Below are 24,319 nucleotides of genomic sequence, written 5' to 3' on the forward strand. Positions count from 1 at the left end.
GACATAAAAACAGAACAAACTAGAATGCTATTTGACCCTAAACAGAGAGTACACAGTGGCAGAATACCTGACCACTGTGACTGACCCAAAATTAAGGAAATCTTTGACTATGTACAGACTCGTGAGCATAGCCTTGCTATTGAGAAAGGCCGCCGTAGGCAGACCTGGCTCTCAAGAGAAGACAGGCTATGTGCACACTGCCCACAAAATGAGGTGGAAACTGAGCTGCACTTCATAACCTCCTGCCCAATATATGACCATATTAGAGACACATATTTCCCTCACATTACACAGATCCACAAAATTTTAAAACAAACCCGATAAACTCCCATATCTACTGGGTGAAATACATCACAGCAGCAAGATGTGTAACCTGTTGCCACAAGAAAAGGGCAACCACAAAATTTGAAAACAAACCCGATAAACTCCCATATCTACTGGGTGAAATACATCACAGCAGCAAGATGTGTAACCTGTTGCCACAAGAAAAGGGCAACCAGTGAAGAACAAACACCATTGTAAATACAACCCATACTTATGTTTTTTATTTTCCCTTTTGTACTTTAACCATTTGCATGTCGTTACAACACTGTATATAGACATAATATGACATTTGAAATGTCTTTATTCTTTTGGAACTTCTGTGAGTGTAATGTTTAAAAAGAGAACTGGTAACTAACATGCAGGGGGAGAAGAGAACTGGTAACTAACATGCAGGAGGAATACTGGTAAATAGGATGCAGGAGGAGAAGAGAACTGGTAACTAACATGCAGGAGGAGAAGAGAACTGGTAACTAACATGCAGGAGGAGAAGAGAACTGGTAACTAACATGCAGGAGGAGAAGAGAACTGGTAACTAACATGCAGGAGGAGAAGAGAACTGGTAACTAACATGCAGGAGGAGAAGAGAACTGGTAACTAACATGCAGGAGGAGAAGAGAACTGTTAACTAGCATGCAGCAGGAGAAGAGAACTGGTCTTGTCCCCCCCTTCTCTTCTAATCATCTAGTTATCTGTACTGTGGTGCATTGGATCATCATTCTACATGTTATGACTAGGTTATTGTGCACATTAATGTAGACAATACCAGTAATTAAAGGAATAGCAAAGCTTTCATCCTCTCCCTCCACCTCCAGTTTTAACCCAGACATTTAATGGATGTCATTGGTGGAGAGAATGTGGCAGTTGGTGGTGGGTGACAGGCTCTCAGGACATCTGTGGATCAGAGGAGGTAGAAAAAGCATTAGCTGCAGTTAGCTGCACCAAAGACTCCTGTACTGTGTTAGAGATGAAAGGATAGGGAAGAAAGTAATCGAAGTGGAAGGAGGGACACACAAACATACACTGACCCAGCTGACATGTTACTTTACAAGCCACTCACTGTTCTCAAATTGTCTTGTTCCTCATCTAAAAATGTTGTGCAATTTTTGCCCAATGTAGTGTTTTCAATATTATCTCATGATTGCAGATTTTGGCCCAGAAGTAGGATATCTATCCACTACACTTATGAAGCTGTAACATTGTGACAATAATTTAATGTAGTTACATGCGTCAGCGTTCATTGACTCTAAAATGACAAAAATGTCCTCTGCATCTTGGTGACGTCACGCAAACGATACTTCGAAACCGGAAGAGAGGAAATCACACCGTTATCTCTGGATGTTTACACGGAAAGCGAAGATGAATCCTCCGATTATCAACTCTACTAACTCGGTCACAACTTCCACGAAAAGTACGTGTCTGATACGGGGCAGTATGTTTTAACATTAATTTCATGCATGCATCGCTCATTCATAACGTACTGGTGATAGCCTTGCTAACGGTAACGTTACTGTTAGTTAGCTTAAGTCAGGAAATAGCTAGCTAACGTTAACTGTGCTAGCTACGCAGACTACACATGCTGGCGAAGCTTCGATGTCACTTTGTTATCGAAGAAACTTATGTTTTATAGCCTTGATATACCAGTTGTGATATTAGATAACAAGCTATTTCTCACACAGACAAGCTAGCAAGCTGAAACTTATCTTGACTCTCTTGCCTACCACTTAGCTAGCATTATTGCTACTGTGCAGTCAACTAGCTAGCTTGCTAGTCTCAATAAATGGTAGAAAGTCAGATAATAACTAGCCAGCTAAGTTTACTCAACTCCATGATGGAAGATATCCATATTACAGGGATTTAAACTAGAGCTAAGTGATAGCTAGTGCGATGCTGTTGCCAAACATTATGGCTATCATTTGAGAGATTATAGTTATTATTTATAGGGCCATCCGGCAGCATCAACAAGAGTCTGCATGCATCACACTTTTAATTAAAGCAAGGAAATAGAAACATTATTTGAACCTGTTGCCTGCAATCCAGTGTCATTTTGTGTGGAGGGGGTCAACTGATGTAAGGATAGTCGCTAACTAGTACCAATGTGTAAACCTACCATATGAGCAAAATACCTGTTGTGTTCACTGTGTAGCTTCATATTAATAAGCGTTCTAATGCCTTATGGTTGTACTGTACTGTCCACACCTCACTCCTGCAGGGAAACGAGAGGCCGAGCGCTCCGTCAACTGGACGGTGGAGGAGACTCAGGTGTTGCTGTGTGCCTGGAGCGACGAGCACGTACAGAAGAGCTTGGCGGAGAACGTCCGAAACCGCCATGTCTTCAAACACCTCTCAACCCGCATGTGTGACCTGGGCTTCTCCCGCAGTCCCCACCAGTGCCGACTCCGCGTCAAGACCCTCAAGGCCAACTACGTCAGAGCCAAGCTGCTCAGGAGCGTGGACGACTCCCAGCCCTGCAGTTTCAGGTACTACGCCGAGATGGACGCTGTGCTGGGGAGAAACTGTGCAGTGGATGGGATGGGAGGAGGGTGCCATTTTGGATCTCCTGAAGGGATAGGAGGACTAGGAGGAGGGCTCCATTTTGGGTCTGAAGGGATAAGAGGAGGAGGACGCCATTTTGGATCTCCTGATAGGATTGTAGGGGGGCGACATTTTGGGTCTGTCGATGGAATTGGAATAGGAACAGAACCCCATTCTGGATCTCCTGAGGGGATAGGAGGACGGCAGTCGCGGTATCTGGTCTCTGAGGTGAAGGTGGAGGAGGAGGAGGACAGAGAGGCAGAAGACACAGACGAGTACGAGTCCAACGGCATAGGAATCAACGGTCAGCCACTGGTGGGCTCGGGTGGAAGACGCCATGATGTATTTGTAGACCGCCTCAACGTCTATCATGAACCTGTTGGTATGTATTCTACTGTCTGTCACGCTTTCTTCTGTCAGTGCCACTGATTTTCATTGAAATTATCATTAGTAACAAATCTTAGATGTGTTTTTCAATGAGCTCCAACCTCTGATAGAAACTGAAGTACAATACTGACTGTATTAACACGGTTGATCTAGTCTTTATACAATAGAATACTGACTGTATTAACACAGTTAATCTAGTCTTTATACAATACAATACTGACTGTATTATCACAGTTGATCTAGTCTTTATACAATACAATACTGACTGTATTAACACAGTTAATCTAGTCTTTATACAATACAATACTGACTGTATTATCACAGTTAATCTAGTCTTTATACAATACAATACTGACTGTATTATCACAGTTAATCTAGTCTTTATACAATACAATACTGACTGTATTATCACAGTTGATCTAGTCTTTATACAATACAATACTGACTGTATTATCACAGTTGATCTAGTCTTTATACAATACAATACTGACTGTATTATCACAGTTGATCTAGTCTTTATACAATTTCAAATCAAATGTCACAATGTTGGGAAAATAAAGCTTAAATGATTTAGAATCATTATCTAGTTCATCTCTTGATTGCAGGTCATCCATTAGAGGTAGACCTGAGCTCCAGATCCCCCTCCCCACCACCACCACCCCACCTGGCCTCCCCTCTTCCTCCACCCCCAGACCCTAGCCCCGGCCTGAGCCGTGGTACCACCATCCCCTCCACCCAGTCCCTGGAGCCTGCGTTGAAGCACCTGGCTGACTGCTTCCAGAGGCTGGTCTCAGAGTCCCGGGGGCTGCTGGTGCAGCTGGAGGGCCAGAGACAGGAGCAGGTCAGAGACAGATTTAAATTTATATATATATTATGCATCCCAAATTGTACCCTATTCCCTATATAGTGCACTACTTTAGACCCTATTACCTATACAGTGCACTACTTTAGACCCTATTCCCTATATAGTGCACTACTTTAGACCCTATTCCCTATACAGTGCACTACTTTAGACCCTATTACCTATATAGTGCACTACTTTAGACCCTATTACCTATACAGTGCACTAATTTATAGGGAATAGGGTGTCATTTTGGACGCACACATACAGTTCTGCCAACTGTTAAACTGAGACGGCATGTTAGCACCGTTGAGCATACCATTTATCCATTCCTGATGAGTATTTAGATTCTTGTTTCGAATTTTAGAGGGGTCCGTGGGTGGGGTTGGCATGGGGGGGGGGTCCGTGGGTGGGGTTGGCATGGGGGGGGGGGTCCGTGGGTGGGGTTGGCATGGGGGGGGGTCGTGGGTGGGATTGGTATGGGGGGGGTCCGTGGGTGGGGTTGGTATGGGGGGGGGTCCGTGGATGGCTTTTGACCATTTTCTTTGGAATCCTCGTGTCTTAATCATTGTTAGAAATTGTTTTGGTCCAAATCGGATTTTATGTACTATATTTATTGAATATTATATGAATCATAGAATTTAAATGGCCTGCAATCAATTAGCTTAATTTCTCAGAGATCAAATTAGATTTCAATAAAATAATGTTGCAGGAATGCTAATCTTATCGGTTTCTAACTACAGAAACAATTTCTGATCAATCAGAGATGGCAGGTGTCATGGCTTGCTGATATGACATGGAATGACCCTGTGTCTCTATCTCAGACTCGCTGGCAGCAGGACCTCCTGTCTCAGTGGCTGGAGAGAGAGGAGAGGAGGCAGAGGGAGGCAGCAGACAGGGAGGACCGGAGAGAGAGGGCTCGGATGGAACATGAGGTCAGGGTACTGCAGCTCCTCACTGGCCTGGTCCAGAACCAACAGAGGAACCAGACACATCACAGCTGCTGCCACCAGTGTAGCAGGACGGAAGGGGTAGCAGGGGGTGGTTCCGGGGCCTCGACCACTACTAATGGAGCTGGGGACAGAGACAGGACTGAATCAGAGACCACATAGACAGGGTGGGATGTGATGCAGATCTGGGGCCAAATACAGTATTTGATGTACATTATGTATTTGACTCGTGTCTGGTGTGGTGAGCATTCGTTGCTTTCTAAATTGGAAAGGACTAGGCTCTCAGAATTTGTTTACCTCTTTCCCCGGTCACTTGTTTTGGAGTGAACATTCTGCTTTAAAAAACAATAACTATACAATGGGTTTTAATCCTAGTATTTCTTAGGATAACAAGAATAATTTGATGGGTGCTTATATTGGTCCTATTTTATTAAAAAAATGTGTTTTGCATATCCCAAGTCTCCCCGAGACACCCTGGGAGAGTGGGGTCACGTCCAGGGTCTCAGTGAAACACTGAGACAATCTCAACTGTAATGTGTTTATTATGTTCTGTGCCATTTTACAGTTTATTATGAACCGTCTTACCAATAAAAATGCATTGGTATCGAATGGTTATTTTTATACGTTTGTTTACTCTTTTTTTATACCGCTCACGTTGCTGTCGCATGTAATTCACGTCATCCTAATGTTTGTGTCTAATGAACACAACGTGTGTGTGTCTGTCAACATTCTCAGACTCCTTTATGATGTCATCATCTAATGAACACAACGTGTGTGTGTCTGTCAACATTCTCAGACTCCTTTATGATGTCATCATCTAATGAACACAACGTGTGTGTCTGTCAACATTCTCAGACTCCTTTATGATGTCATCATCTAATGAACACAACGTGTGTGTGTGTCAACATTCTCAGACTCCTTTATGATGTCATCATCTAATGAACACAACGTGTGTGTCTGTCAACATTCTCAGACTCCTTTATGATGTCATCATCTAATGAACACAATGTGTGTGTGTCTGTCAACATTCTCAGACTCCTTTATGATGTCATCATCTAATGAACACAACGTGTGTGTCTGTCAACATTCTCAGACTCCTTTATGATGTCATCATCTAATGAACACAACGTGTGTGTGTGTGTCTGTCAACATTCTCAGACTCCTTTATGATGTCATCATCTAATGAACACAACGTGTGTGTCTCTCAATATTCTCAGACTCCTTTATGGTGTCATCATCGGGGCTACTGCAGCATAGTAAATAGACATGTTGATGGCTAGCTGAATGGGGAGGGGTGGGTAGCTCGCCACAGGTCAGCGCAGCTAAAAGAGGTGTTAGGAATTTTTTTATGAACGTTTTTGAGTTAAAGGTGTGAAGCACGGTTGGTTTGAGGTCAGTTCAACGTCAATTCAGGAACTCCAGGAAGTGAATTGACATTCAAAAGACATCTGAAAAGTGAGCGATGTCTATTTTCCATTCATTTGCATTAGATTTTTTTTTTAATTCTTCCTGAATGTGTACTGAACCAAACCCGAGTGCGCCTCCCGAGTGGCGCAGTGGTTTAAGGCGTCACTACAGACCCTGGTTCGTTCCCAGGCTGCGTCACAACCGGCCGTGATCGGGAGTCCCATAGGGTGGTGCACAATTGGCCCAGCGTCATCTTAGTTTTGTCGGGGTTAGGCCGTCATTGTAATTTGTTCTTAACTGACTTGCCAAGTTAAATTATTATTTATTTATTTTTTAAATGGTGATTGTGAGGAGGACCAAAGTATTTCAGCAACTGTTTCAAAAACATTAGACCAGGTTACTAACCTCCCTTCTGAAATATTACAAAACAGATCGGCTCCATAATCAAACTGGGCCAACATAAATCCTATAGAGTCTATGTTTTTTCTTCGTCTATTGTGTTATTGACTGTACGTTTGTTTACTCCATGTGTAACTCTGTTGTTGTTTGTGTCACACTGCTTTGTTTTATCTTGACCAGGTCGCAATTGTAAATGAGAACGTGTTCTCAACTGGCCTACCTGGTTAAATAAAGGTGAAATAAAATAAAATATGTTTAAATCCATGTTAGACGAAATCGTATACGTTTTAAATCCATGTTAGCCGAAATCGTATACGTTTTAAATCCATGTCAGCCATACGTTATAACTGATAACGCCATCCTGATCCTAATGCCTTCTACGCCAGCAGCATACCACCCTGCATACCACTGCTGGCTTGCTTCTGAAGCTAAGCAGGGTTGGTCCTGGTCAGTCCCTGGATGGGAGACCAGGTGGTGTTGGAGGGCCAGTAGGAGGCACTCTTTCCTCTGGTCTAAAAAAAAAAAATATCCCAATGCCCCAGGGCAGTGATTGGGGACACTGCCCTGTGTAGGGTGCCGTCTTTCGGATGGGACGTTAAACGGGTGTCCTGACTCTCTGAGGTCATTAAAGATCCCATGGCACTTATCGTAAGAGTAGGGGTGTTAACCCCGGTGTCCTGGCTAAATTCCCAATCTGGCCCTCAAACCATCATGGTCACCTAATAATCCCCAGTTTACAATTGGCTCATTCATCCCCCTCCTCTCCCCTGTAACTATTCCCCAGGTCGTTGCTGCAAATGAGAACGTGTTCTCAGTCAACTTACCTGGTAAAATAACGGTAAAAAATAAAAAAATAAATATTAACTTCTCCTTAGTTCTAGCCTGTCAGAAAGATGGATTACAGCTTGTGAATGTGTATACTTCCAGATGATCTATTCTAATGCTGTAGCTACTGTTGACATCATATGGGTGGGTTTGCTGTTATTATGCCGCATTCAAAACAACTGGGAACTCTGAAAATTACAAGGTCAAATCATGACGTCAGTGATCTTCAGTGAGGTAAGTCGGAGCTCTAGAAAGAGGACCGAATTGGATGACCGTTCAAATAGAATATTCCCAGTCGGAGCTTCTTCCCCCCACCCCCCAGAGTTCCCAGTTGCTTTGTTACGCACTGAAGTCTGAGATTTACTAGTTCCTAGTTGTTTTGAACGCTGCATTATACCGCTGTAGCATAGGGTAAGAGAGAGAGAATATGTGTGTGTCGGAGAAAGAGAGAGTGAATGTAGTATTTTGTGGGGCTTCAGGGAAGGGAGAGAGAGAGGGTTGGGCTCTTCAGTGGATAGAAGGAATTCCTTGGGAGAATGTCATTTTGGTTTTGCGTCTGCGTCCTCTGTCCTCTCTTGCCTCCTTTTGAAAAAGGTCAAAGGTAAATCTTGGAGAGGGAACATGGATGCAAATGCTCTTGTATGAAAGGAGACTGTCCTCTAATCGCGCGTCATCAGGCAAATTAACGTTTATAGGGTGGAATCCCAAAATAAGGTGAAAGGATGAGTAGCATATTGTTTTTAAATCTTTGCAGGCTTTCCTCCTTTAAGAAAACAGCAACTGATTCAAAGGGGGGGGTTATTAAAACACTTCCACGCTTGGATACTATTGCGCTTGCTGCTGCCGAAGTAGGTAATCAATGAGGTGAGCAGACTCTTTCGTTCGCCTACTAATGAATTGACACACCTCGACCCCTTGTGTCTGGGTCACGGAGGAAGTGAGGACGGAGGATTCCAGGTCCAAATGAGAATCTCGGCGGTGTTCAGTTCTTCTCTGAGTAAAGCTTATTTGTGAGTGAAAAGCCAGGCTCACCATTGTTCAATGAGGAAGTCTCTAGTATAGATGTGTTTTTATCAGAGTTGAGGGATAAATTAAATGCCAGTCCAGCCTATTGAGTCTCAAAAACATTTATTTAAAAACATATTTCTGTGTATTTGGGTATTTTAAAATACACAGCTCCAAAAAATTTACTTTTATTTCAGTATTTGAATGGTTATTTGATAGAAAAAAAAATAGTCAACCAAATTGTATTTTGAAAGTATTTTCAAATAGCTGGGTAAATGCATGGGAGTGTCGTTGAGTCAGTGTATTTGAGTATTCTAAAATACATTCCGATATTCAACTTTTATTTATTAAATAAAGGTTTATCTAAATACTTGTTGAAAAATAATTTAAATACAGTGGGGCAAAAAAGTATTTAGTCAGCCACCAATTGTGCAAGTTCTCCCACTTAAAAAGATGAGAGAGACCTGTAATTTTCATCATAGGTACACTTCAACTATGACAGACAAAATTAGAAAAAAAATCCAGAAAATCACATTGTAGGATTTAAGGAATTTATTTGCAAATTATGGTGGAAAATAAGTATTTGGTCAATAACAAAAGTTTATCTCAATACTTTGTTATATACCCTTTGTTGGCAATGACAGAGGTCAAACATTTTCTGTAAGTCTTCACAAGGTTTTCACACACTGTTGCTGGTATTTTGGCCCATTCCTCCATGCAGATCTCCTCCAGAGCAGTGATGTTTTGGGGCTGTTGCTGGGCAACACGGACTTTCAACTCCCTCCAAAGATTTTCTATGGGGTTGAGATCTGGAGACTGGCTAGGCCACTCCAGGACCTTGAAATGCTTCTTACGAAGCCACTCCTTCGTTGCCCGGGCGGTGTGTTTGGGATCATTGTCATGCTGAAAGACCCAGCCACGTTTCATCTTCAATGTCCTTGCTGATGATAGGCTTTGTTACTTTGGTCCCAGTGTAACAGTATAACTTTAAACCGTCCCCTCGCCCCGACACGGGCGCGAACCAGGGACCCTCTGCACACATCAACAACGGTCGCCCACGAAGCATCGTTACCCATCGCTCCACAAAGGCCACGGCCCTTGCAGAGCAAGGTGCAACACTACTTCTAGGTTTCAGAGCAAGTGACGTAACTGATTGAAACGCTACTAGCGCGTACCCGCTAACTAGCTAGCCATTTCACATCCGTTACACTCACCCCCCTTTCAACCTCCTCCTTTTCCGCAGCAACCAGTGATCCGGGTCAACAGCATCAATGTAACAGTATAACTTTAGTACGTCCCCTCGCCCCTACACGGGCGCGAACCAGGGACCCTCTGCACACATCAACAACTGACACCCACGAAGCATCGTTACCCATCGCTCCACAAAAGCCGCGGCCCTTGCAGAGCAAGGGGCAACACTACATATTGGTTTCAGAGCAAGTGACGTAACTGATTGAAATGCTACTAGCGCGTACCCGCTAACTAGCTAGCCATTTCACATCCGTTACACTCACCCCCCTTTCAACCTCCTCCTTTTCCGCAGCAACCAGTGATCCGGGTCAACAGCATCAATGTAACAGTATAACTTTACGTCGTCCCCTCGCCCCGACACGGGCGCGAACCAGGGACCCTCTGCACACATCAACAACGGTCGCCCACGAAGCATCGTTACCCATCGCTCCACAAAGGCCACGGCCCTTGCAGAGCAAGGTGCAACACTACTTCTAGGTTTCAGAGCAAGTGACGTAACTGATTGAAACGCTACTAGCGCGTACCCGCTAACTAGCTAGCCATTTCACATCCGTTACACCAGCTCTCTGCAGGTCATTCACTAGGTCCCCCCGTGTGGTTCTGGGATTTTTGCTCACCGTTCTTGTGATCATTTTGACCCCACGGGGTGAGATCTTGCGTGGAGCCCCAGATCGAGGGAGATTATCAGTGGTCTTGTATGTCTTCCATTTCCTAATAATTGCTCCCACAGTTGATTTCTTCAAACCAAGCTGCTTACCTATTGCAGATTCAGTCTTCCCAGCCTGGTGCAGGTCTACAATTTTGTTTCTGGTGTCCTTTGACAGCTCTTTGGTCTTGGCCATAGTGGAGTTTGGAGTGTGACTGTTTGAGGTTGTGGACAGGTGTCTTTTATACTGATAACAAGCTCAAACAGGTGCCATTAATACAGGTAACGAGTGGAGGACAGAGGAGCCTCTTAAAGAGGTCTGTGAGAGCCAGAAATCTTGCCAGCCTGGTCTCCACACTTACCATTTCAATGGTGTTTGATTTTGTGGAATATTTTTGCAGATGGGTTAGAATATATGAGATTGTTATTGTATTTATCCACATCACAATCAAACAAGTTGCCATTGATAACTATGGGGACATTACACAGCACTGTCATGCCATCTTTAAAACCTGCATGACACAAAATCGGAACCTTAATTTCTAAGCTTAGTTACAAATGCTTAAAAAAAAAAAAAAAATTATAAATGTTTAAATCAATTACACAAAACTCAATTCTGCACAGGTTTACAATTGCTTGTTTAAACAATTGTCACATTCAATTATTTGGGCAATGAATGAATGTCACAACTGTTTAGTCCCCTAAAACATTGTTTGAGACATCAGTCACTACAGTTTATTAGATCCCTAAAATGATAACGACATGCCTGTGTTCAAAGATTTCCTTGGTTATTATCGCATATCTTCTGATGCATATAATCACCAAGGAGCTCCTCCAACCCAGCTATGATTAATAAACGAGAGATTATTGCTGCGTTCGTAACCAAGCGGGAAGTGGGGATTTACCACGTACAACTGGGTTAAAATCACTTGGAACGGGGAGAGGTTAAACGGACACGCCTGGTGCCCAAATTTATGAGGTTTGTCGGGGCAGCGAGAGCCGAGTGGAGACTAACGGATTCGGTAAATTCAGTTCAGTCCTTTCCAGCTGTCTAATTTATGCTTGCGGCTACAAAAATCTTAACGTTAAGACGTTAATGCCGTAGTTGTACGTTTTCTATGAAAATCACTACAATAAATGTGCTTTAGCTGTCACCCTGGCCTGACATCAGCTACACTAGCTAGCTACTCCCCTCTCCTTACTTTTTTAAAAAATTATACATAATGTCCCACGCCATCATTTTCCTATGACCGAAAACGGCTTCTGGATACTTCTTTTATTGTACATAATCCCCGGAATTTGAAACAGGAAGTCGTGGTGAAAATGAGACAGGTGAAGGCGGCCTCCTAACGAGATCAAGTCAGCGAACAAATTAGATAGCCATTGCTCTTCGTTCTGCTAGCGAATGTGCAGTCACGGTCCACTTGGATACCAGGCGTGTCCGTATAGCCTCTCCCACTTGAACGGCTCTCCGACTGGTAATTACTAGTGGAAAACTCATCTATCATGCTGACCTCAAATGTCACCTACTAAGAAAATTACCTTGAAAACAGCATTTTCAGCAGTTAAATGCAACAGCAAAACATTAGGCCCACTATAAAAAGCAATCTATTAATAGTTTTTTTTTTTAGCACTATAATTTGTTTACAAGTGTGATAACTGTACTTTTAGTTTATGGTTTACGCAGTTTGTTGGACATTAGCCAATCAGCGTTTCTCAACGAGTTGAAAGCAAGTTAATGCATCCAACTGGTATTTACGACTTCACAACTGGTAAATTCCCACCTGTCACTTGGTTACTGATAAAAGTCACCTTGTCCGAGAGAGATTTACACGGCTATCAAAACGTCACGCCTGGGTATGCCTATACGAATCACAGCCCTTATTTTACGTGTTTCTAAAAATCCCCCATGAGAAAAATGAATGGTGGAAAAACAATTAGAAACATTTCCATGTTTGACCGCTAGGTTTTATGGGTATTATGACACCTCCACTGTGGGGCTCTATACCTTATCAGTATATTCATTCCATGGAACATGTTGATCATATTCAGCTTTGTGTGGAAGTGGAATTTTGATTGAATCAACTTCATTGGCAATAACAAAGGCGAATGCCATGTTTGCCGGTAGCTAGGGTTCAGTAGCTAGGGGTTTCAGTGGCTAGGGTTCAGTAGCTAGGGGTTCAGTAGCTAGGGGGTCAGTAGCTAGGGGGTTCAGTAGCTAGGGGTTCAGTAGCTAGGGGGTTCCGTAGCTAAGGGTTCAGTAACTAGGGGTTCAGTAGCTAGGGGGTTCCGTAGCTAGGGGGTTCAGTAGCTAGGGGGTTCAGTAGCTAGGGGTTCAGTAGCTAGGGGGTTCCGTAGCTAGGGGTTCAGTAGCTAGGGGTTCAGTAGCTGGGGGTTCAGTAGCTAGGTTTCAGTAGCTAGGGGGTTTAGTAGCTAGGGGTTTAGTAGCTAGGGGTTCAGTAGCTAGGGGGTTCAGTAGCTAGGGGTTCAGTAGCTAGGGGTTCAGTAGCTTAGGGGTTCAGTAACTAGGGGTTCAGTAGCTAGGGGGTTCAGTAGCTAGGGGGTTCAGTAGCTAGGGGTTCAGTAACTAGGGGTTCAGTAACTAGGGGGTTCAGTAGCTAGGGGGTTCAGCAGCTAGGCTAGCGGTTCAGTAGCTAGGGGTTCATTAGCTAGGGGGTTCAGTAGCTAGGGGTTTAGTAGCTAGGGGGTCAGTAGCTAGGGGGTCAGTAGCTAGGGGTTCAGTAGCTAGGGGTTCAGTAGCTAGGGGTTCAGTAGCTAGGGGGTTCAGTAGCTAGGGGGTTCAGTAGCTAGGGGTTCAGTAACTAGGGGTTCAGTAACTAGGGGGTTCAGTAGCTAGGGGGTTCAGTAGCTAGGCTAGCGGTTCAGTAGCTAGGGGTTCAGTAGCTAGGGGGTTCAGTAGCTAGGGGTTTAGTAGCTAGGGGGTCAGTAGCTAGGGGGTCAGTAGCTAGGGGTTCAGTAGCTAGGGGTTCAGTAGCTAGGGGGTCAGTAGCTAGGGGTTCAGTAGCTACGGGTTCAGTAGCTTAGGGGTTCAGTATTATTTACATTTGTCAAACGGCAGCCGAGCATCGTTCATCATGTCCCACAGAATAATACCCTCGATATTTATTGTAAAGGACCATCAAGCTCATCCACCACCCTGTGAAGTTCATCAACTTATTTTTATCTGTAGCCTAATAAACTGCATGCTTTCCCGAGTCGTAGAAGGTAGGACCACACAATATATCATCGTGTGACTCCAAATGAACTTCCATATGATGGTTAATAAGAATTTGTTCTTAACTGACTTGCCTAGTTAAATAAGGTTAAATAAAAAAAAAAATAATAATATAAATATTTGCGCATCAAGGCTTTTCCACCACCATTTGTCACATAATACATTTTACCGACACAAAAAGATCCCACCATGTCGAACGAAACAAATTGTACAGGCATTTTATGTTTCCATCTGCTTGGTGGTGACTTTTTTCATACGTCAGGTAATTAATCGGCATGAAATGGTTGAATGGAAATATGGTTAGTGTTTCCTAGAAACAGCAGAAGTTGTCTGACTTGCGGTCAGTGCATGTGTACCTCCCCCATAGGCCCGTCATGTCATCGGGTACCTCCCCCATAGGCCCGTCATGTCATTGGGTACCGCCCCCATATGCCCGTCATGTCATCGGGTACCTCCCCCACATGCACGTCATGTCATTGGGTACCTCCCCCATATGCACGTGATGTCATCGGGTACCTCCCCCATATGCCCGTCATGTCATCGGGTACCTCCCCCATATGCACGTCATGTCATCGGGTATTGAACACTAATCTGCGATGCTCAGTTATTTTGGCAATGAGCAAGCATGGTACATTGTCCAGAAAACATAAATCTCTTTTTCATAAAATACGGACACGTTTTTATTGGGAAGGCAGATATAGTGTGGTTATTACAAGTTCTTAATTACGTCACTTTAAAAAAAAATCTAATTCTCTGTGGGCTTTGAACGAGGCACCGGGGTCGCACCAAAAAAAAAAATATATATATCCATATAATAATCCTGGGTTACGCCCAGGAGGCAGCCCGGTTCCAAATCGAATGCAATCAACTTTCAGTCGATGCAAATCACAGCTACACTAGAAAGTCTCAGATTTCCAATTTTGATAAACTCCCACATCTATTGGGTGAAATACGATAGTGTTCCATCGCAGCAGTACAATTTGTGACCTGTTGTCACAAGAAAAGGGCAACCAGTGAAGAACAAACACCATTATAAATAAAACCCATATTTATGTTTATTTATTTACCCTTTTGTACTATAACTATTTGCACATGGTTATAACACTGTACATAGCCATAGTATGACATTTGAAATGTCTCTATTCCTTTTAAACTTTTGTGAGTGTAATTGTTACTGTTCATTTTTGATTGTTTTATTTCAATTTTGTTTATTATCTACTTCGTTACTTTTGTTTATTATCTACTGCTGCGCCTCCTGGGTGGCGCAGCAGTCTAAGGCACTGCATCTCAGGGCTTGAGGTGTCTCTACAGACACACTGGTTAGAATCCAGGCTGTATCACAAACGGCCTTGATTGGGAGTCCTATAGGGCAGCGCACAATTGGCCCAGCGTCGTCCGGGTTGTAAATAAGAATTTGTTCATAACTCACTTGCCTAGTTAAATAAAGGTAAAATTAAAAAAAATCCCATGCCAATAAAGCCCTTTGAATTGAATTGATTTCCGAGTTCCTAGTTGTTTTGAAAGCGGCATAGGAAAGCATTAGCCCGTTTAGTTCGTTCTTGACTGTGATTGGCCGGCGGGACTGCCGTAGAGTCAGGTCATTAGTAGGCTTTCTCGGGTTCTCGAGCTCATACAAGTCAATACGCTCGTGAATGCGGTTCTCCAGCTGTACACTCGGTAGTTGTCCAACGCGGGCTATTGCTTCATACGCATGGTGGTTTCGTTCTCTTACCAATAACCCTCCAAAAGGCTTATGAATCCGCGAATACACGCTTTTTGCAAACGATGAATATGCTGAATTGCGCGGCTGAGGAGACCTGCGGCTGATACCAGTACAAACTCACAGGTTTATATTTTCATTGGTACACTTTCTTCATTGGAGAGAGTCCTCTCGAAAGTGCGCGCTCTCCTCTAGTGGGAAAAAAAGGGATATTACGGATTCTACGTGCAGTTTTTCATTCTGAGGTGAGATATTTTAATTTATGTCTTTCCTGTAAACCTTGGAACTTGCTTTAGATTTCAGTATGATAATTTCTTTACTGTCACAGTAATACGCATAGGTTTTATGGGCGGCAGTGTGTGTGTGTGTGTGTATGTGTATGTTTCTGCGTTTGGGGAATATATTTTGCATTCTGTTTCACTTCGTCTGCATTGTGAATTGTGTAGAAATTCAAACACTATCTGGTTATTTTTTTAAAATACATTTTCTGCAGTGAGTTTTGATTAATATATGGAATAGTTTTGTAATGAATTAACATAAAAAATAGTTGATAAGGCCATAGGTAGGTGAATGCTGGTACGAGTTGACAAACGCAACACAAAACTCACAGTAATCGTTTCACTGTTAAACCACACTTGTTGTTTACGAAGCATCCGAGGAATAACATCGGATTAGATTCTTCAATACAATGGCTGGTTTATGCAGATCAGATTAATTTATTGGGTTATATGGGGTTTGTCGGCCAACTATAAACACATCACAGAATGTACTTTAATGGGATTTTTTTTTACCATTGGTGTCAATGTTAACTATTTTTAACCCTTACTACCCCGAGGTTAAGATGATTCTACCTCAACACAGGACGCAAGGATCAATACAGGGTCATTCTCACTGAATTCACAAAGGTATGCGATAAACATGCTCCTTGGAGGAGATGGCTGCATTCCCGCGGGTCCCGACAGAGATCATTGCGGCGTGGTCGACATTTTTCATGCTGCAGTTGGGAACCGGCGGTCAGACAGACACACAGTAAAATATTTTTGTTGTCCCGCAGATCATGTGGAGACGGCCGTCTTTCTGCTCCTGTATGCGTCAGCCTATGTCTACCTATTGTATTAAAAACACATACGTGTTGGGTTATTCACACTCTCAGAATTCACTGTTTCAAACATTCTTAGAAGTGTTATAGAAACAAATGGGGTTTCTGTCACATGGAACCCCTAAACGTTCTATATAGAATCCTTTTAAAGGGTTCTTTGATCAGAACCCCAGGGGTTCTTTTTCCATACAGAACCCTGTATGGTGCCATTTATGAATTATGGCTACTATTAATAAATAGTCATATTTTTTTGCTAAGAATATAATATAAAAAAACTTTTTTAAAAAGTGAACGAAATAATACCTGCATAGTTTGGAGGTTTTATTGTCATTATATGCAAACATAGTTTGGAAATATGCAGTGGTGGCCAGGAAGGCATCTGTTTGATTAAATGATGATCCATGTCAGTCTTGGTACCAACTCTGGCTGACTTTTTTATGGAACAGTACAGTATGGGTTGTTACCTGGCTGACTTTTTTATGGAACAGTACAGTATGGGTTGTTACCTGGCTGACTTCTCTATGGAACAGTACAGTATGGGTTGTTGCCTGGCTGACTTCTCTATGGAACAGTACAGTATGGGTTGTTACCTGGCTGACTTCTCTATAGAACAGTACAGTATGGGTTGTTACCTGGCTGACTTCTCTATGGAACAGTACAGTATGGGTTGTTACCTGGCTGACTTCTTTATGGAACAGTACAGTATGGGTTGTTACCTGGCTGACTTCTCTATGGAACAGTACAGTATGGGTTGTTACCTGGCTGACTTCTCTATAGTACAGTATGGGTTGTTACCTGGCTGACTTCTCTATAGTACAGTATGGGTTGTTACCTGGCTGACTTCTCTATAGAACAGTACAGTATGGGTTGTTACCTGGCTGACTTCTCTATGGAACAGTACAGTATGGGTTGTTACCTGGCTGACTTCTCTATGGAACAGTACAGTATGGGTTGTTACCTGGCTGACTTCTCTATGGAACAGTACAGTATGGGTTGTTACCTGGCTAACTTCTTTATGGAACAGTACGGGTTGTTACCTGGCTGACTTCTCTATGGAACAGTACAGTATGGGTTGTTATCTGGCTGACTTCTCTATAGAACAGTACAGTATGGGTTGTTACCTGGCTGACTTCTCTATAGAACAGTACAGTATGGGTTGTTACCTGGCTGACTTCTCTATAGAACAGTACAGTATGGGTTGTTACCTGACTGACTTCTCTATGGAACAGTACAGTATGGGTTGTTACCTGGCTGACTTCTCTATAGAACAGTACAGTATGGGTTGTTACCTGGCTGACTTCTCTATAGAACAGTACAGTATGGGTTGTTACCTGGCTGACTTCTCTATGGAACAGTACAGTATGGGTTGTTACCTGGCTGACTTCTCTATAGAACAGTACAGTATGGGTTGTTACCTGGCTGACTTCTCTATGGAACAGTACAGTATGGGTTGTTACCAGGCTGACTTCTTTATGGAACAGTACAGTATGGGTTGTTACCAGGCTGACTTCTCTATAGAACAGTACAGTATGGGTTGTTACCTGGCTGACTTCTCTATAGAACAGTACAGTATGGGTTGCTACCTGACTGACTTCTCTATAGAACAGTACAGTATGGGTTGTTACCTGGCTGACTTCTTTATGGAACAGTACAGTATGGGTTGTTACCTGGCTGACTTCTCTATGGAACAGTACAGTATGGGTTGTTACCAGGCTGACTTCTTTATGGAACAGTACAGTATGGGTTGTTACCAGGCTGACTTCTCTATAGAACAGTACAGTATGGGTTGTTACCTGGCTGACTTCTCTATGGAACAGTACAGTATGGGTTGTTACCTGGCTGACTTCTCTATAGAATAGTACAGTATGGGTTGTTACCTGGCTGACTTCTCCATGGAACAGTACAGTATGGGTTGTTACCTGGCTGACTTCTCTATAGAACAGTACAGTATGGGTTGTTACCTGACTTCTCTATGGAACAGTACAGTATGGATTGTTACCTGACTTCTTTATGGAACAGTACAGTATGGGTTGTTACCTGGCTGACTTCTCGATGGAACAGTACAGTATGGGTTGTTACCTGGCTGACTTTATGGAACAGTACAGTATGGGTTGTTACCTGACTTCTCAATGGAACAGTACAGTATGGGTTGTTACCTGACTTCTCAATGGAACAGTACAGTATGGGTTGTTACCTGACTTCTCAATGGAACAGTACAGTATGGGTTGTTACCTGGCTGACTTCTCTATGGAACAGTACAGTATGGGTTGTTACCTGGCTGACTTCTCTATAGAACAGTACAGTATGGGTTGTTACCTGGCTGACTTCTCTATAGAACAGTACAGTATGGGTTGTTACCTGGCTGACTTCTCTATAGAACAGTACAGTATGGGTTGTTACCTGGCTGACTTCTCTATGGAACCGTACAGTATGGGTTGTTACCTGGCTGACTTCTCTATAGAACAGTACAGTATGGGTTGTTACCTGGCTGACTTCTCTATAGAACAGTACAGTATGGGTTGTTACCTGGCTGACTTCTCTATGGAACAGTACAGTATGGGTTGTTACCTGGCTGACTTCTCTATAGAACAGTACAGTATGGGTTGTTACCTGGCTGACTTCTCTATAGAACAGTACAGTATGGGTTGTTACCTGGCTGACTTCTCTATAGAACAGTACAGTATGGGTTGTTACCTGGCTGACTTCTCTATGGAACAGTACAGTATGGGTTGTTACCTGGCTGACTTCTCTATAGAACAGTACAGTATGGGTTGTTACCTGTCTGACTTCTCTATGGAACAGTACAGTATGGGTTGTTACCTGGCTGACTTCTCTATGGAACAGTACAGTATGGGTTGTTACCTGGCTGACTTCTCTATGGAACAGTACAGTATGGGTTGTTACCTGGCTGACTTCTTTATGGAACAGTACAGTATGGGTTGTTACCTGGCTGACTTCTTTATGGAACAGTACAGTATGGGTTGTTACCTGGCTGACTTCTCTATAGAACAGTACAGTATGGGTTGTTACCTGGCTGACTTCTCTATGGAATAGTACAGTATGGGTTGTTACCTGGCTGACTTCTCTATAGAACAGTACAGTATGGGTTGTTACCTGGCTGACTTCTCGATGGAACAGTACATTATGGGTTGTTACCTGTCTGACTTCTCTATGGAACAGTACAGTATGGGTTGTTACCTGGCTGACTTCTTTATGGAACAGTACAGTATGGGTTGTTACCTGGCTGACTTCTCTATGGAACAGTACAGTATGGGTTGTTACCTGGCTGACTTCTCTATAGAACAGTACAGTATGGGTTGTTACCTGGCTGACTTCTCTATAGAACAGTACAGTATGGGTTGTTACCTGGCTGACTTCTTTATGGAACAGTACAGTATGGGTTGTTACCTGGCTGACTTCTTTATGGAACAGTACAGTATGGGTTGTTACCTGGCTGACTTCTCTATGGAACAGTACAGTATGGGTTGTTACCTGGCTGACTTCTCTATAGAACAGTACAGTATGGGTTGTTACCTGGCTGACTTCTCTATAGAACAGTACAGTATGGGTTGTTACCTGGCTGACTTCTTTATGGAACAGTACAGTATGGGTTGTTACCTGGCTGACTTCTCTATGGAACAGTACAGTATGGGTTGTTACCTGGCTGACTTCTCTATAGAACAGTACAGTATGGGTTGTTACCTGGCTGACTTCTCTATAGAACAGTACAGTATGGGTTGTTACCTGTCTGACTTCTCTATAGAACAGTACAGTATGGGTTGTTACCTGGCTGACTTCTTTATGGAACAGTACAGTTTGGGTTGTTACCTGGCCGACTTCTTTATGGAACAGTACAGTATGGGTTGTTACCTGGCTGACTTCTCTATGGAACAGTACAGTATGGGTTGTTACCTGGCTGACTTCTCTATAGAACAGTACAGTATGGGTTGTTACCTGGCTGACTTCTCTATAGAACAGTACAGTATGGGTTGTTACCTAGCTGACTTCTTTATGGAACAGTACAGTATGGGTTGTTACCTGGCTGACTTCTTTATGGAACAGTACAGTATGGGTTGTTACCTGGCTGACTTCTCTATAGAACAGTACAGTATGGGTTGTTACCTGGCTGACTTCTCTATAGAACAGTACAGTATGGGTTGTTACCTGGCTGACTTCTCGATGGAACAGTACAGTATGGGTTGTTACCTGGCTGACTTTATGGAACAGTACAGTATGGGTTGTTACCTGACTTCTCAATGGAACAGTACAGTATGGGTTGTTACCTGACTTCTCAATGGAACAGTACAGTATGGGTTGTTACCTGGCTGACTTTATGGAACAGTACAGTATGGGTTGTTACCTGACTTCTCAATGGAACAGTACAGTATGGGTTGTTACCTGACTTCTCAATGGAACAGTACAGTATGGGTTGTTACCTGACTTCTCAATGGAACAGTACAGTATGGGTTGTTACCTGACTTCTCAATGGAACAGTACAGTATGGGTTGTTACCTGGCTGACTTTATGGAACAGTACAGTATGGGTTGTTACCTGACTTCTCAATGGAACAGTACAGTATGGGTTGTTACCTGACTTCTCAATGGAACAGTACAGTATGGGTTGTTACCTGACTTCTCAATGGAACAGTACAGTATGGGTTGTTACCTGACTTCTCAATGGAACAGTACAGTATGGGTTGTTACCAGGCTGGTTCCAGAGAAGAAGAACAAAGGAGCAAAAACACAAGTTAATATTTAGAAATAAACACGAGTTAATATTTAGAAATAAACACGAGATAATATTTAGAAATAAACACGAGATAATATTTAGAAATAAACACGAGATAATATTTAGAAATAAACACGAGTTATACATAATGTAGATACATACATCCTCTGTCAGCCCACTGCCCATAACATGCATTCAAGAGGTCAGCGGTCTTCTAATGTAATGGCTTCATTAAACATAATCCCCTTATCTGAATACTGGACTAAAAGGAACCATTAGCCAATTGCCAATGTCAGGCCGGGTCTGTAGCTCTATTTGGCATATTACATAACAAATAATAAGAGTTAGCTGGTTAGTGTGTAAAGTGGCTAATTTAAGTAGCTTACCGTTAGCTTTTTCCTGTCTAACGTTAGCTAGCTTACAAACGGTGCTCAAATTCTAATACAATTTATTTATCTAGCCTATAGTTTATCACATGACTTTTGATTATTTAATTCAAATATATGAAGCCACTTTGTGTAACAGTATAACTTTAAACCGTCCCCTCGCCCCGACACGGGCGCGAACCAGGGACCTTCTGCACACATCAACAACGGTCGCCCACGAAGCATCGTTACCCATCGCTCCACAAAGGCCGCGGCCCTTGCAGAGCAAGGGGCAACACTACATCTAGGTTTCAGAGCAAGTGACGTAACTGATTGAAACGCTACTAGCGCGTACCCGCTAACTAGCTAGCCATTTCACATCCGTTACATTTGCTTACCTTAAAAATTCAATATGCAGAAATTGCTCTGTTATTTCCTGGTTGTTAAAATTCTAATAGTTTGCCTAATTTCAGTTTGTGACAAAACAAGAAATGGTATAGTGTAGAGAATAATTGTACCATCTAAACTGCGGTGAAATATATTTTCAATAACCCAAAAATGTTGTATGTACAAAACCGAAAGTAAAAGACGCAAAAGCAAAATTTAATAGCGGGAAGCATAGAAATTACGCATATAGAACAAATCTACCACTTCTTAGACTTGCTTTCAATTAACATTTCTATGTGAATTTGGTGGCGTCTCCCAAAAAGTGACATATTTCAGCTTTAATAAATATAATATTGGTAGGCGATTTTTGCAAGTTCAGCCACCGTCGTTTTGCATCGTCATGCTGGACTGGCTTAATTTTTTAAATTTTTGAATGGAAATACACATTTTAATTTACCTTTAAAAAAAAAATGTGACACCTTTTTTTTCATCTAAGGGTGTATGCTTTTAATAAACACATTATTTCCTCTTGTTTCTAGCTAGTATTTCGTTCGCAACAGCACAGAAATACCTTATTTACATAAATATTCAGACCCTTTGCTATGAGACTCAAAATTGAACTCAGGTGCATCCTGTTTCCGTTGAACATCCTAAAGATGTTTCTACAACTTGATTGGAGTCCACCTGTGGTAAATTCAATTGATTGGACATGATTTGGAAACGCGCACACACCTGTCTATATAAGGTCCCACAGTTGACTGTGCATGTCAGAGAAAACACCAGGCCATGAGGTAGAAGGATTTGTCCGTAGAGCTTCGAGACAGGAATAGATCTGGGGAAGGGTACCAAAAAATGTCTGCAGCATTGAAGGTTCCCAAGAACACAATGGCATCCATCATTCTTAAATGGAAGAAGTTTGGAACCACCAAGACTATTCCTAGAGTTGGCCTCCAGGCCAAACTGAGAAATCAGGGGAGAAGGGCTTTGGTCAGGGAGTAGACCAAGAACCCGATGGTCACTCTGACAGAGTTCCTCTGTGGAGATGGGAGAACCTTCCAGAAGAACAACCATCTCTGCAGCACTCCACCAATCAGGTCTTTATGGTAGAGTTGCCAGACAGAAGCCAATCCTCATGAATTAATCCAGGCACATGACAGCCTGCTTGGAGTTTGCCAAAAGGCACCTAAAGGACTCTCAGACCATGAGAAACAAGATTCTCTGGTCTGATGAACCCAAGATTGAACTCTTTGGCCTGAATGCCGAGCGTCACGTCTGGAGGAAACCTAGCACCATCCCTACGGTGAAGCATGGTGGTGGCAGCATCATGCTGTGGGGAGATCTTTCAGCAGCAGGGACTGGGAGACTAGTCAGGATCGAGGGAAAGATGAAGGGAGAAAAGTACAGAGATCCTTGATGAAAACCTGCTCTAGAGTGCTCAGGACCTCAGACTGGGGCGAAGGTTCACCTTCCAACAGGACAGCGACCCTAAGCACACAGCCAAGACAACACAGGAGTGGCTTCAGGACAAGTCTCAATGTCCTTGAGTGGCCCAGCCAGAGCCCGGACTTGAACCCGATCGAACATCTCTGGAGAGACCTGAAAATAGCTCTGCAGCGACGCTCCCCATCCAACCTGACAGAGCTTGAGAGGATCTGCAGAGAAGAAATGGGAGAAGCTCCCCAAATACAGGTGTGCCAAGCTTGTAGCATCATACCCAAAAGGTGCTTCCACAAAGTACTGAGTAAAGGGTCTGAATACTTATGTAAATGTGATATTTAAAAATAAACATTTTTAATACATTTGCAAAAATATCTAAAAACCTGTTTTTGCTTTGTCGTTATGGGGTGTTGTGTGTAGAATGATGAGGGGAAAACCAGTTTTTTTCTGTGCCCATCTGGCTAGTAACAACAAGGGCTTTCTACACAATAGCAATGTTAGCGCAGACAGCTTGGAATCTAGACCAGAAGCAGTACGCACAGATATGCATTGCCAAACAACGCTACTGCCATCTTCTGGTTTGGAGTATTTTAACAATGCTGAGTGACTGACGACTTCAAGGTCTTTGCTGTGTGAACACGAAAGACATTGACTGCCGCCGGTGTTCCGAGGTGCTAAATACTGTCGGCAGGCAAACATTTGACAGTCCTACCAGTGTATCTGAGCTTTTAGTTGTAGGTCTATTAGTAGTTGTAAATTATTAATATTATGTTATTTTTAT

The 24,319-nt window shown here is 42.9% G+C and overlaps 2 protein-coding genes across 4 annotated transcripts in view; both read left to right on the forward strand.

The window, feature by feature from the left end:
• The first annotated feature begins 1,599 nt into the window (after positions 1-1,599).
• Positions 1,600-5,655, forward strand: LOC139544900 (uncharacterized). 2 transcript variants are annotated; one of them, XM_071352088.1, is made up of 4 exons: positions 1,600-1,732; positions 2,534-3,238; positions 3,849-4,084; positions 4,909-5,655. In XM_071352088.1, the coding sequence occupies exons 1-4, from the start codon at positions 1,660-1,662 to the stop codon at positions 5,194-5,196; spliced, it is 1,302 nt and encodes a 433-aa protein (XP_071208189.1). In that variant the 5' UTR covers positions 1,600-1,659; the 3' UTR covers positions 5,197-5,655. The 2 variants fall into 2 exon arrangements, with proteins under 2 accessions (XP_071208189.1, XP_071208187.1); XM_071352086.1 differs by having other exon boundaries at positions 1,643-1,753.
• Positions 5,656-15,419: 9,764 nt separating this feature from the next.
• The window catches only part of LOC139544902 (ras-GEF domain-containing family member 1B-A-like), a 100,446-nt gene continuing 91,546 nt past the window's right edge, over positions 15,420-24,319 (forward strand). Inside the window, exon 1 of one of the 2 annotated variants that reach the window (XM_071352090.1) lies at positions 15,420-15,767. The gene's annotated coding sequence lies outside the window, so the exon portion shown is untranslated. The remainder of the gene's footprint in view (positions 15,768-24,319) is intronic. The other variant, XM_071352091.1, reaches the window with a different exon arrangement.

Source organism: Salvelinus alpinus, chromosome 19 (genome assembly GCF_045679555.1).
Source record: "Salvelinus alpinus chromosome 19, SLU_Salpinus.1, whole genome shotgun sequence".
Classification (NCBI taxonomy): domain Eukaryota; kingdom Metazoa; phylum Chordata; class Actinopteri; order Salmoniformes; family Salmonidae; genus Salvelinus; species Salvelinus alpinus.